Below are 16,009 nucleotides of genomic sequence, written 5' to 3' on the forward strand. Positions count from 1 at the left end.
ATATAGTATATACTTACTACTTGACAAATAATGTTTACTGAGTAAGTTATAGTTATACTTAATATAGTAATATATCGTCAGTGGCGGAACTACAATCCTGCCTAACCTCGTAGTGCGTGTTTCGGGCCTTCAAATAGTAAAACTAACTGATGTCTAGGACCCACGACTTTCTTAATATGACAATCCGAGAAACAACACCCCGTTCCTTTCAATTTTTGTAACTGTTGTTTAGTACTCTATAATTTTCTTGGTGTCATCAAATTTGTGTATCTAAATCATAACCTTTGGTCATTTTGAATTGAAAGCATCTAAAACAAGAACACTACACGAAGCAGTTGTGAATGTGGCTCAACAAAATTCGCCAACTTACAAACCTTATGAGATTCATACTAAAAATAATAAATATAATACCATGAATTTCATAAAATTATTCACAAATAATTCAAACCTGTGTCCTTCCTATGTGACCCACAGCTAAAAGGTTAAGATTCCTGTATTACCTGATAAAAACGTTTTGTGTAGTCTGAATTTGTTAGTTATTTCAGTTGGCAGTACAATTGGTGCCCTATAAATTCACTAATTAAACTTGACAACTAACAAAAATTAGCATGGTTTATAGCCTCTTTGAGTTGTTGGATTGGAATATTTGTTGTAGTTTAATCTCCAAATATAAGAAATTTTCCATTTGCTGCACATTTCAAAGTAAATTATCTAATTACTACGTATATCTAAACTTCATAATAAATAACGACATGTTTATTATCATCTCTTCAAGTTGTTGCATTTAAAGATTTGTGGTATATTAATCTCCAAATATAAGAAAATTTCCATGTACTATACATTTATTTCACTACTCATTATCTACTTAGCAAGTAGATTCATATACTGAAATGTAAGCAAATACAAATCTAATCCCAAAACGATTTATAATTATATTATTGTTTAGACTGGTACTACTAAAATAGTGAATTACAAAAAGCGGCCTAAAATATTTGGTATATTGTGAGCGTATCCACTATGATCAATATTTAAACAATATTTCACATTTAATTAATTCCGATATTGAACGGTGAATGAAAACGCAAAAAACAGATATAGTAAATATTTAGTTTCGAATACTTCATCATCAACGTGACCCAAGGCTAAGTTTAACAACGAATAGATTTATTGCTTAAATTATTATTGTTTTTCACTCTTGTAATTACCTAACGGCCTTTCGCCGACTCCCACATCGTTATTGAATTAGAAATACCTAGATTATAATAATAAAACTGTTTTTCATTTACAATTCAAACTAAGTTTTTTAAAAATATAATTAAAAAGTAATCTATCAAACAAATTTAGATAATTCTAAACAGTTTATATCTGTATTTTATTTTAAGTTCAGAGTTGTGAAATCGAAACGCTTCAATCGATTACGAAATACAATTATGTTCTTAGTAATAAAAAATGAAGTGGATTATTGAAAAGTCAATTATCGGGATTAAATTTTTGCAATTGCACGAGATGTAGTTGATAACGACTGTCACCAGAGGCCAATACACGTGCCCAGCTGATATTCGTTAGATTGCATAATCATTTCGTAGACAAGTGACACGAGAAATTATGTTTTTTATGGAAAGTTATAAAATTGTTATTTTAAATTTAATGCTTGGATATTTATGGAATGGTAATTGAGAATAATCACAATTTTTTACGACAATTATGTAAATAATTGCAAATTATAAAAATTACTGTCTCCCATTTGCATTTTAGATATTTAAAAATTATATATATAAAAAAAAGTTATTTTATTTAATTTTTTTATGATAATTGCAATAATTATATATTGTAAAGCTGTAAATTTTAAATATTAAAGTGTTGTAAGAAAAAAAAATTAATATTTATAGCAAAAATTATTATATTATAAAAATGAAGTATAAATGAAAAATACTGCATGATTCACTTTAAAGCGTCTTTCTGATCTATAATTGGCTAATTATATTATAACTTTGTTAACGTCACCTCTGACAGCTAAGCTTTGATATAACTATGACTAGAAATTCAATAAATTAATAAGAGTATAAAGAGGAAATAGCAGTTAAAAGTTTTTGTAAAAGGTGTACCATTAAAATCTCAATTGAAAACATTGATAGTTTTTGGAAAAAAAATAACATGCAAGGAAATATAAATTAAGTTATTAATAGATTTCGAAAATGTCTATAAAGAAGATATTAGAAATGTATTGAATGCAGAAAATTTTTACAAAACTATCTTACCAATGAAGACAAAGAAAATGTCGAAGGAATTACTTTTTCCAATGATTTGTATATAAGTTGACAGTATATTAACTTCTATTTGTTCTAAAAAAAGTTTTTATTTTTTTTCACGAAGGACCTCTGAAAATGAAGTAATTTCGTAGTTAATCGACTGTATTATAATTATTCGATTGTTGCTTTATTCTGATTGTTCTTGTACAAGGTATAACAGTTGAAACATCAATAGGTGCAAATCCAAAGGTATGTAATTGAGGTGCTAACACTCGGATTGTAATGAACTTGTTAGTAGTCAGTTCAAGGCTGCTAGGCAAAGTTTGATTAGGGTTTAGCAAACACAACAGATATGAATGAACTGTATGGAGACAAACAACCTGGCGCGATGTTGCACAGACATGATTTCATGCAGTGGAAAATTCCTCCTCGTCAGAGTAGTACAAACATACACCGCACGGCCTCACGTTTATCCAGATAATATGAAATTTATTGTCCCATAAAAGAATTACCACAGCACGCATTAAAATCTAAACCAACAAAACGAAAGCAAACATAGAGAAAGAAAGCATCGTTACTCATTTCTTCCCTTCCTCTGAGATATCAAATCTTCGCTTTTGATGCGTGTCTATTGTGAACATGAGGGAACTTTACTTCGTTCACAGACTTCGTTCGTTATCTGCGCGTCGGAGCTTCCTGCTGCAGGATTACAACAAGTTTTATTAATAAACGTGAAGCCAAGTACGTGACTCGAGGCATGTTTTCCGCAAAGAAAGCTTGGCTACTCCAAGCTGCATTGTGTTTTCCCGCCCTCAAACACACACACACACAACGCTCACAGCACCATGTTAGTTGGAACATCGTCGCCTCTTTGTTATTCTAATTGCAAATTGTGTGCGGAGCAGGAAAGTAGTGAACATTTTGAACTACAACCTTGCTTCTGATTGAGTTTGCGTAGCTTCTCTGAATTGCGTTTGATAAATTTAGGCAATCTGTTTCAGTCTCGTGTTTCAGGATTGCGGCGAAACTGATATTATTATTGATATTAATGGATGCGCATAATGGTATTACCATCTGCATACGGAAATTAGAAACCTTCGTTAATAATGTCCTCTTCAGCACGGAAAACTATCCTTGTTAAATTTCAATAAAATTTCATGAGAATTTACTGAAAATGTATACTACATATAAGTTTAAGTGGACGAAGGACTCATTATATTACAGTATTTTATGACTATCTCGACTTACGACAATAAAAAAATGACTATTTACAAATTCTTCAAATATTCCATAACAGAATCGGCAACCTTTTTGGAGCAATGAACCACTTGCTTGTTAAAACCATGCAAGGGAGCCGCACATTCCATTACAATCAATATGTTTACTAGTGAAATGAATTTTCCACTATGAAAACTGGAAGCCATAATTTATTTTCAAAAGATCCGCTTTTGCATATAAATTCGACTTACGAACATTTCGATTTATATCCAAAGTTGAGGAACGGGACCCCGCCGTAAATCGAGAAGTGATTATGTAATTCGGCAGTATTTTGCACATCATCGTTTAGGCAGAATGAATGGAATCATTTATTCTCATTTAATTACTTTCAAGCTGTTCACAATTTCCATTTCGATTACATCTGCTACGGCGAAAGCCATCCGTTGCCATGGGAACAAAAGACACCCTGGTAGATTAAAGGGTAGCGGAGAAGAAAAAAGATGAAGACGAAAAAAAGGGATGAATCAAGTGGAAGGGTCGCATCGATTTGCCGGGCAGAGACGAGAGTCATTAAATAAATTGAAGTTAATATTTAAGTTGGGATTCAATGGCCTCGAGTGCCGTTGGACCGGTGGTACTCACTTACATCAAAGCCCCCAAAATAAATAAATAAAGCTCAAATTTACCTAATTGAAATTTGCATTTGGTCTATGTATGCAGGCAGTGTTTATTCTATGCCGTAGGCCAACAAAGCGCACCATCAAGGAGATCGATCTTCTCCGGAAAGTGAGGACATTTTGCTTTAGTTTAGTTTTAGTTTTGCGTAAATTGCGATTTAATTCCTGGAATTTTTATGCAGTCAAATTATTGTTTGCGATTCCGTATGTAAACCGATCCGCATTTGAATTAATGATGATGGTTTTGAGACCAGAATAGATCCACGGAAATCGCACGGTTTGTCGATGGAAATTTAATGAGACGATGAATGAAAATGGTTCAAAATCGATTTATCTTGAAAAAAAATCTACAATGTAATAACACGTTTCATTTCCGTGACGTTAGGAAGTGTTTGATTTTGTTTTCACTGTCTCGTCCTGTCAACTGTGCTGCCAAAAAATTCCTAGTCTTTCCTCACGACATCCTGGCCATGGACTCCTCATCCGCAGATGCTTTGTTAACCCAAGATGAACTAAATACTCTGGATAACGTGTACAGGTATTGCTCCAAATCGCTAGTGCACCTTATCCAATAATAAAGTAATTTGACAAGTCGCAGTCGTTGTTGTGTGAATTGTGGTAATTTCATGGAATTCTCATTTACAAATCTAGTTATGCATAGATAACGTGTAATGTAATGTCCAAAATCATGGCTATATCATGTGGAAATCATAGTAACACTTATGCAATTTTAATTTTATTTATTATTCTTCAATTTGTGTCAATTTCTTGGAATCCTCATTCACAAATTCATGAAGATCTAAACCTTTGATACCTAGTGATCTCTCATTACCATTACACCTGCGAGTTGGAGACCCTGATCTAGAAAAATCATTTGACAAGTCACACGGTAATTTGCGGTAATTCCAAACAATTTTAATTACATTTACATACAAATTGCGGTAATACCAGAAAAAATAGTTCCGAGTATTCTAATTAACAGTAATTTGTGTTTCCCGCTGAGTCTATCAAGAAGATTTATTTCTTTTATTTTATTCTGTTTCCAATGTTTAATTTTCGTTGACATTTATTTATGCTTTTCTTTTGTTTCATTATCGCGATTTACTAGATTATTAAGCTGTTGATCTAATTGTTTATTTAAAACGAAATCTTGCTTTTACTGCGAATTGAAAGTTACGTTATTTCAAAAATATGTATTTTTATTTAACATTTACTTATCTATTTAATATAATTCGTTAAAAGCATTTTATAACTTGAATTTGTTCATTTCTATCACGATCACGAAGCAATATTTGATTAACTAAGTTTTTTGATAAATCGAATTAATTGAATCCACTTTCTAACAACGCAATAATTGACAAGTAACTTATTCAAGTAATTGACAACATATTTTCGCACCACTTGCATCCACTTGCTCAAGATGGGATACTTGACAAGTAATTTATACACGCAATTGATATATTTTAAAAAAATCTATTTATTAAGTTACTTAACAAGTAACTTATTGAAACAATTGACAAATGAATTTAATTAATTGATAAATCCAATTATCTAAATTCATTTACTATGGGACACTTGATAATTAACTTATTCAAGTAATTAACAAAGAGTTTACACATTTATTCGATAAATCCGATTAGTTAAATCCACTTACGGATTATTCACGAAACATTACTTGACAAGTAATTTATTCGAATAGTTGACTAGAAGATAACACATTTATTTGACAAATTAAATTATTTAAATCCACTTACGCATGATGCGATACTTGACAAGTAACTTATTCAAATAATTAAAATTAAAATTACGTAAAATTGGATAAATAAAATTGTTTATTTACGAAACGATACTTGACAAGTAACTTATTCAAGTAATTGACAAGAAGATTATTCACTCGTCTAATAAAGACGAAAAATTCACTTGAAACCAAATAATCATAAAACAAACTTTGATAAGTAAATTATTCAATTTATTAACAACAAAGGTACGCACATTTTTTACATGAATTTTATATGTAAATCAGATTACTCGCAACGCGACAAGTAATGTATGCATGTAACTGACAAGAATATTATGTACATATTTTATAAATTAATTGTCAAATGTACTGAATTTTATACCATCAATACTTCTAAACATAATTTAACTATATAATTTCAGTTTTGGTAGGACAATGATAAAGTTTGTATGATCAAAATTAGAATTACGCCTTTTATTTTTGGATTGTACTAAAATTTGTGTATTTACTCCAAATCTTGTTTATCAATCAAAGATATCTAAATGGAATGTATATTTGTATAAGGACTCAGAATCTTATCCTTTTTATTGGAAATAACAGATGTACACATGTTTCTTGCCACTCGAAACATATCGAGTAGATTTCAAGGATTTTGTCATTTCGTAATTCCATCTTGTTTCAATTTCTTTTACCCCCGGTCTCAAGTTTGTGAAGATATTAACTTATTAACTTTTAACAATTGATTGTAAAAGAACGGTAAATGTTATAAATCTGGACTTATTGGAGTTACTTTTAATATTTGATTATATAAAGAGTTTTCTAGAAAATCTGTAAAATGTAATAATTTATAATTTTTTAATAGATTTTTTCAATGTAAAAGATTTATTTGAAAAATATAAACCCGGCGCATCCACTAGTAACATTAGTGTAATTAAATCATAATTCTTATAGTTTATCTGCTAACAAATATCTTTAAAAACTTAAAAATGTAAAAAAATATCATGGAAAGAAAATATAATTTTTATGCATTTTTTTTGTCAAAAACAATATGATTCTATTGAAAACTTAATGAATTTTTCGTCGTAATTGAGAGGGTTTTTTTAATGTTGTACGATATTGGTAGATATTAGACTTAACCTGCACCAAAATATAATCCAATACTAATCCACTTGCGAGTTCTTCGTTGCTCGAGAAGCAATTTTCCTTGCAATATTAAATATGTCGCTATATGTATTTTTTCTATTTAGCTATTAAAAAATCTTATAAAAATTGAATATTAAAAAATATGTTTCTAAAAATGAAACGTTTTTATAATTAAATAAAGAAAGAATGTTGTTTTTATGTGTTAATTAATAATAATTTAAATAGATTGAAAACAACTACACACTGGTCAACATCTTGTCATTATTTAACAATTTATTTGAACTAAAGAACAGTCAAAATCTACTTATATTTTGAATAATTCACAATATAATATAAGAAAGTGCTACTTATAATTAGCTATTAAAAGTGCTTTAATTAATTAATTAATTCATTAAAAAACAAAACAGAAATTCAATTACTTTCCTACACATATTTTAATATTGTTTTTTTTTTAATTTTACAGCCATGGAGAGGATCTTATCGTCACACCGTTTGCACAAATTTTGGCCAGTCTCCGGAGCGTCCGCAACAATTTCCTCTCACTCACCAATGTGCCCACCAACAAGTAAGTAAAAAAAAGAGATATTTAAAAGAAACCTTAATTTGTCTCAAATCGTTTTGCGTGACTTCAAACATGTTTTTCGCTTTTGAATCAGATACAAACATTTAATTATACACAAAAGCGAGCTCGTTTCCAGCTGATCGCGTTAATGAAATTTAAAAAAGTATGATGTAACTCTTCGCTTTAATGTGTCTCAAGGTTATACTCTTAATTGGAAAACAAGCATTTTTTTATGAAGAAGAGCAACAAAAAATAACTTGATTCCATTTTCTCCCTATTTTTATTTAGGAAAATAAAAATATTGATGAAAATATTTCCTTTGATGTCGGCCGTGTTTCCTCGTCCTTTAACCAGCGAGCAAACATTTCTCGCGCTGTAAGGAAACTTTTCTCTCTCTTTCTCTTCTTCTTCCATTCAGTCGCTCCTTCCCAATTATGATAACTTCGTCGTTTTTTTTTGTTGTTGTTCTGAACGAAGAGTAAACGACTTCGACATAATTTTCCTAAATGAATTAAACTCGAAAGTCTTTTCATACAACATTGATAAGTCGGAAGAAATTTGTTTGGAGTAAAATTCAAAGTAATCAAATCAAAAGAAAAAAAGTTTTTTTATCAATTCTAAAGATGGCGCTGTGATCACATCAAAATGACTTAACATAGATAAAATTAAAAAAAATCTAATCACATTAAAATGTAGTTGCCTATAATTTTTTATTCAATTTCAGCAATATTTTCAATGAAAAAATGTGTGTTAAAAGGTTAAATAATTGTAGTTTTTTAAGTAAAATAAGTTTTGATTAATTAGTATTTAGTTTAAATGAAATTTTTGGCTTTAATTAAATTCGTGAATAATTGAGGTTGATTCGATTATTTCAGATCTCGGCGATCCTCCGGAGCCGCCGCTGGGCCAACCCCGCAGCCCAGAAATTACGTCCCCGGTGGTAAGTTTCTACCCTTTTTTGTGCCACTTGTTAATACTTTCTGTCGCATTCCTTTTTGTGTGTGTGATTTTGCAATGCTGAAATCAAAATTTATAAAAAGAAATAAATTGCTTTTCGATGCATATTCTTCATTTGTTGTCGTCGTAGGGACGATTGAATTCGCAAATGGGAATTCCGAAATTGGAATTGGTTTTTGGTCGGGTCGGGGAAATGGACTGGGTGTTTGTGTGTGAGAGAGAGAAAGATGATGGGTGTGGCACGAAATATTATTAATTTGTGATCGGTGAGCATGGGACAATTGTCCTTCCCGCAAATTATCATCAAACGAGTCGAGTGCTAATTAAGGACAATGGCTCGCCCGTATTCGGGTTCCATTTGGTAGCTAGCTGCATTCTGTATAAGTTCACCTTTGACACTGGCGAATTCCAATCAATTTTCAATCGTTTCCTATTAATAATGAACTATTTCGATGGAAATGCATAGTTTTTCTCTCCTGAAATTAAATATTTTTTAAAATCAGAATAAAAAAAATATGTTTTGTTTTTGCATCGGAAAAGTAACTTTATTTAAATAAATATGCAAAAAAAAATATATATTTATACCGTAATACCGTTTTATATTACACAAAGTATGATGTATTAACATATATCTACACAAGTTAGCTAGAAAAACAAACAAAATAAAAACAATTTTATTTTAATATTTTTTCTACATAATTTCAATTTATTTCAATACATTTCTTTAGTAGAGCCACCTTACAAATATTCCTCAAAATCCCTGTTTTCATCGAAGTTGTGTGGAAGAAATCGATTTGGGGATTCAAAATGGCATCTACATATCTACATAGAACTGTTATTAATACTGTTTAACTAATACTCTTCTCCATGTTTAACTCTGCCGAGCTAAGCTTTCCTCGCCAACTCCATGGTCTACATTGTTGCCCTTTTTTTCTGGTTTCCCAACACATTTTAGAAAACTTGTGGTAATCAAGATTCTATGTACCACTTGTCAGTTCAGATGGTAACCAGTTTTAGTGGGATATCAGCTACATCTTTTGTCCTGATAAAATAAATCAACATCATTACTTTTGTTGATAATTTTTGTTGTCTTTCTATAACAGCAGATTTTCGTGTTGTACTTATAGAACCAAGATTCATCACCTATTACGATTTTTGTAAAGGTGCTAGATTTTCAAATGTTTCCAAGTAATATTGGGCAAAACGAAAACTTGTCTTTTTTAATCAACTACAATTTTCTATGTCATTTTTTGCAATGTTGGTGGTGGTATTTCTACCGACCTTACATCACTAATATTTGACATGAAATATCATTAGACTTTAACAAATTGACAAACAACTTTTGTTGTTCAGAAACAAATTAATTAATGAACATTTGTTGGACCCCTCGTATAAATTATTATTTTTTTAATTTGAATAATTTATTTGTTGTAAAATCAATTCAAATTCAAATTCATAGTTTTTCAAGCCTCCAATTAAATATGTTTATGCAATTAGAGATAAATGCATTTATCCAATTACGCACCACAGTTTATGATGATGGGTTTTTACCAATTATTTTTTTCGCATCGGAAAAGCAAATTTATTTAAACAATTACACATTCAAAAAATTTAAGTTACGCAAATGTTCTTTAAAAATATTGATTTTTTTTGTATATAATTGTTAAAAAGTTTTGTGGGATATTTCAGTTTATAAAGTTAGTTCTCGATTTTTTTTTATTGATAATTTGCAATATCGTGTTGTTCCGTTGACAAAGCTAATGTTCAATTTTTTTTTTAAATACATTTGAATGATTACACATTCAAAAATTTTATATGAATGGATTAATTTGAATAAATAATTGTTGGAAAATTGTATTGGATTTTTCCGTTTTTAATTGGTGACTCGCGCCGGTGCAAAAGTACACCAATTTTCTAAGAAATGATACCACATCTATATTTTATTTCCCCCATCTATGACACTTTACGTAACTTATGGCCAAAGTGTTGGTGCAACATTGTGTTGACTGTGGCACAAAGAAGTTGTTTTGTTCATATTCGTTCTTGCTCTGCATTGTTGGTGTAGTAGCAGACGGTGCTGATACCTCTACTCACGTTTATATAGAGGGCAATGAGGACAATACAAATTCAGAAATTATTATATTAATGTATTACAACTAGTTATGAATAATTATAATAAAAAAAAGTAAAAATTAGTTAACATGAAAATGTTTTTCTTGTCGTAATACAATCATTTATGCACTCCGTTATGTTATTTAATGTTAGGTTAATGTTATTTCTTGATTTTTTTTATTGATATTTTTTTGCATTCAAATGCAAAGTTAAATATTTTTATTAAATTAGAAAAACATATACCAACCGTCTATGATGGGTTTTTACAAGTTTTGTTTTTGCATGGGAAAACTAAATATTTAATTGATTTTTTTTAAGTGCGCTTTAAGTTACGCAATTGTGCATTAAAAATATTGATTTTTTTTTGTATATTAGTTGATTAATTTTCATACATAATTGTTGAAAAGTTGTGTAGGATATTTCTATTCGTACAGATCGATTTTTTTTTGTTGATTATTTTTGAGGCCTTCAAATTCGAAGTGAAATATTTTTAGGTAATTATAAGGAAAAAAGAACATTTTGTATGCAATTAGAAATAAATATTTATCTTACTGCGCACCACCGTCGATGATAGGTTCCTACAAGGTTTGTTTTCGCATCGGAAAAACAATTTTATTTAAACAAATATACGCACAAACATTCTACAATTGATTTACATTATTAATTTCGTTTCAAGTTATACAAATGTGCATAAAACTTGTAATTCGTTGAATTAAATATTTTCTCGAATTAAATATTTTATTCAATTAGAAAACATTTATTTAAGTTTTGTTTTTATGCGTCTGAAAAAAATATAGAAAAAATTAAATAATTAATTTAAATGTTTAATTGCGTTTTCAATAAAATTTTTCGATTTGTTTATAATTTGAATAAAACAAAGTTAGCACTCGATTTTTTATAAAACAATTTTTCATGTTTTCAAATTTATAGTTTTTTCAAGCCTCCAATTAAAACTTTTATGCAATTAGAAAAAAAAATCAAATTACGTTCCACAGTGAAGTGAATATACACACAAAAATTTGTTTAATTGATTTAAATTTTTAATTTGCGCATAAAAATAGATTAATTGTATAAAAGTTGCATATTTCCGTTCCTACTAACTAGTGCTCGATTTTTTTTTTATAATTCAAATTTATAGTTTGTCAAGCCTCCAATTAAATATTTGTATGCAATTAGTTAAAAATATTTATTCAATTACGTACCACAGTCAATGGTGGGTTTTTACAAGTTTTGTTTTCGCATCGGAAAAGCTAATTTATTTAAACAAATATACACAAAAAAAAATGCGTTTTTAGTTATGCAAATGTGCATTAAACCTGTTGTGTTTTATACTATTTGATTAATTTGAATAACTATTTGTTGAAAAATTGCGTTTGGTATTTCGGTTGCCAAATTTAGTGCTAGAATTGGCATCTTTCCATCCGAATGGCGACCTCAGTTAATGCATGTATATTTGGCTTTCCGCAGATGAGGGTTACATGAAGATGGCTTTGGAAACAATGGAGGAGCTGGATTGGTGCTTGGATCAATTGGAAACCATCCAGACCCATCGCTCGGTCTCCGATATGGCTTCTTTGAAGGTAAGGATTATAATAATTCGTTCAATCTATAAGTTAAGATTTACCGTATCCGGGATTTCCGAGGATAACAATTGTTGCTCCGCTCGTTTGAAAGTGAACGAAGCGGACCCCTTTTCGCACATGTCACCAATCTTCATCCAGATAGTAGTAATTAGCACCGCGGTGAATGGCATCATCATGTTTGCTCAGGTTTTCCAAGTGTTGTTTCGCTAGTAGCAAACAATAATAGCAGCATCCATTCTTATCCAACTCGACCTCATTCGGCGTCTCCTCTTCTTCGACATCATCATCATCAACATCATCCATGTTTGTTTTATTGAGCAAAATCGTGCTAATTGAACGCTACTGTTTGCCGTAGTAATTGAATAACCCAACATTGAATTGCAGCCGGTTCTTCGGTTTTCCTGAATGATTCACATAATATAAAACTTTTTCAAACCCGTCTGTTTTACTATACTTAATTATTAAAGTATTCCCAATTTTACGTCGTGGGACGTGAAAATTTACGAACAGAAATCGGTTTGTTTTATCTGGCTGCTCGCCTGCAATGCACGCACGAGCATCTCTACATGCTAAATTATAAAAGAAAATCAAATTTTGAGGAAGCAAATAATTCAGATGTTTGCTTTGGCTCCGCTGTTCCGCTTGGCGCTTGTCGGACCTCCCCTGACCTCAACGGAATACACCAAATTAAGGTGCGATAAACTTGCAAGGCGCAAACACGCCTTGTGTTTGTTTACACGGAATCCGTTTTAATTGTATCTCCCTTCTTGTTTCTCCATATACTTTTTTTCTTCTTCTTCTTCTCTCCACGCCAGTTTTATTCCCGTTTCTAACGGCGAAAGGTGTAATGGTTGTATCGGAATTGGAGCGGAAAATGTTTTGATCGTTGCGGGAAAGCTAAATATTTACACCGGGTCCAGCGCGTTAATTGATTTTACGATGCGGATTTTTTTTTAATTTCTTAAATTAGTTCGGTCTGGTTATTTAACATCGCGTTTTCAGCGCGTGCCTTCTTTTGTTCGTCGAGAACATGACTTTTCTCTGATTGTTGGAAAAGGGATGACGCGTCTCGATACGCCGAATACTTGAACTTTTCCCTCTATTGTCGTGGATTCGATTTAATTACGTTCTGCCCTATATTTGCATCTCTCCTAGTTTTCAGTAATTGCTACGACTTTTTGAAACTGAATATTCAGGATGCCGCAGAAATGCTGTGCTCTCCCCGTCTTATTTGTGAGCAAATTTACTCGGATAACTTAATGAGTATGCTTTTCGCTTCTCTTATATTCTTTTTTCTTGCGTCATTATTTCAATCTCGAGGGAAATTGTTTTTCCCCCCCACTCATATTCCTCCTCAAGTTCATTATAATAACGATATATTGCACTGCTTATTTTTCTTCATTATATAAATCTCAATCTAAAAACTCCATAGCAATTACAAATTTATAACATCTAATATGCAAATTAAACACAAAACTATGTCCTTGAGTATTTCCACAGTTAATGTAATTCACATAAAAACCTATAAACATTCTGTATATTTTATAATTGCATCGAAAGGTGTCTTCTATTACGTATCTTTCGATATAACATTTGTTACATAACGATAATCAGATACAAAGATTTTTAGAATTTGTCTTTGCATTTACATTTTACGGATTAATTCGAAAACTCTAATAACTTTTTATGTATTTTTATTATTTGTTCAGAAGGGGTTTTCTATTGCGCTTTTTTTCATATAACAATTGTTACATAATGATAATTATTAACTGAGATACGACGAATTTTCTAATTTCTTTTTCTGATTTATATTTTACAAATTTACTATCTTCTAGTCATCTATTAATTATTATTATATATGAAAACATATATAATAATTAAGAACAGGTTAATTTTTTGCTGATAGAAAGTCCTTGATTAGTTCGTTTTCTATCAGTTTTCAAATAGTGACAGAACCGATTACACGCGCTATTAGAGTTATAAAAGTATTATTAATATTGAACTTTTCCCTATTATTGAGCCATTGACGACTCGATTTAAAGACGTTCTCTTATATTTTCTATTAAGTTTCTGAAAGGATATTCAGGATACCAGAGAAATTGCGAATTTGTATGTAAATTTGAAAGTCCCCGATTAGTTCGGTTTCTATCAGTTTTCCAATAGCGGCGGAACCTATTACATGCACTATTCGAGGTATAACTGTATTATTAATATTGAACTTTTCCTTATTATTGAGCCATTAACGATTCGATTTAAAGACGTTCTCTAATATTTTCTATTTAGTTTATGAATGGATATTCAGGATACCAGAGAAATTGCGAATTCGTTGCATTTGTTTATAAATTTTAAAGTCCTTGATTAGTCCGGTTTCTATCAGTTTTCAAATAGTGGCGGAACCGATTACACGCACTATTCGAGGTATAGCTCTATTATTAATATTGAACTTTTCCTTATTATTGAACTATTAACGTTCCATTTAAAGACGTTCTCTTCTATTTTCTATTTAGTTTATGAAAGGATATTCAGGATTCTAGATAAATTGCGAATTCGTTGTATTTGTATGTAAATTTACGTCGTTAATTCGCTCATTCATTAACTTCATTTTCTTTACGTCATTATTTCGACCTCGGGAGAAATTCTGTTTTCCACTCATATTTTGCGCTTCAATTTGCAGAATAACAGCAAACCAATCATATTTCATTATGCAAACCGCAACGTAAAATCATCATAAATTTATTTGTAGAGTAAACTTTCACAAATAATTGATTACTATTTTTTATATTGAAATTTTCACTACTATTGAAATTTGAAATTGAAATTTCTTTAAGCCTTTGAAATTAAATATTTTGAATATGAAATACATTTTAATTTTTTTTTTTTTGTATGTTAACTTGCTTTTTTATCTTTTGTCAATATTTCAAGAACTTTATTTTTCAACTACATTTCACTCAAATTCTTATATAATATAAAAGTAAATTACAATATTCAAAAAGTTTGCAATTTTCTTTTAATATTGCAACATTATTACATAAAAAATTGGTGGATTTCGTAAAAGTTCCGGAAATTGCATCAACGATTTTTTGTCTCTTTGAAGTTCGCAGTAATTGCAAACGTAAAGTAAACTTTATTGGGATTTATTTCCATTTATCAGAATCGAAATGATTCTTGTGAAGGTAACGTTGAAATTATAAAACGAACGACAAAAATTCTTGTAAATTTCCCACAGAATTTCAGTCGCTTCAGGAAAAGCATTTTATTGATCTGACGGTCGACTTCAGTTCTCTAATATCCATTTTTTCTCTATGAACTACAACAAAATCTTGTACATTTCAGGTGAAAACCACCCAATCTCCAATAGAATTTCGTTTGCTTTTCAACATCTCTTCAGGAAAAGCGCTTTATTGATCCAACGGCCGACCGCGATTCTCGATTTTCCACAATTTTTTTCTCTACGCATGCACCTAAAAAGAAGCCGTTGCCTAAAAGGGCGGAAACAACACGGGTTGCATCTGTGAATCCCGATTTAATTTCCACTCGCGATAATACTTTTGTACGTTGAATTGTGTAGGGAGGAAACTTGGGATGGTTCGGGATAAACTAGTTTCGTAGAGCAAAAACAGGACGAGTTTGTTCTCGCGTTAAGACTAATTCGATTCTCTTCTTCCCTTTCAACGCGCTCTGCGAAAAGGGACGCAGTCAATGTGAATTGATTTTGCAAAAAAAAAGTCAGCGTTGTAACTAGAAACAGACAGGACAGACACGTGAAATAA

General features: G+C 30.6%; 1 protein-coding gene across 6 annotated transcripts in view; it reads left to right on the forward strand.

Moving 5' to 3' along the window:
- LOC108557663 (cAMP-specific 3',5'-cyclic phosphodiesterase) overlaps positions 1-16,009 on the forward strand; it is a 138,645-nt gene that overhangs the window by 90,638 nt on the left and 31,998 nt on the right. For all 6 annotated transcript variants that reach the window (XM_017914268.1, XM_017914269.1, XM_017914272.1 and 3 more), the window contains 3 exons: positions 7,489-7,590; positions 8,463-8,527; positions 12,124-12,236. In XM_017914268.1, the coding sequence (XP_017769757.1) occupies positions 7,489-7,590; positions 8,463-8,527; positions 12,124-12,236 (280 nt within the window). The remainder of the gene's footprint in view (positions 1-7,488; positions 7,591-8,462; positions 8,528-12,123; positions 12,237-16,009) is intronic.

Source organism: Nicrophorus vespilloides, unplaced genomic scaffold, assembly GCF_001412225.1.
Source record: "Nicrophorus vespilloides isolate i.1.1-1 unplaced genomic scaffold, Nicve_v1.0, whole genome shotgun sequence".
Taxonomy (NCBI): Eukaryota; Metazoa; Arthropoda; class Insecta; order Coleoptera; family Silphidae; genus Nicrophorus; species Nicrophorus vespilloides.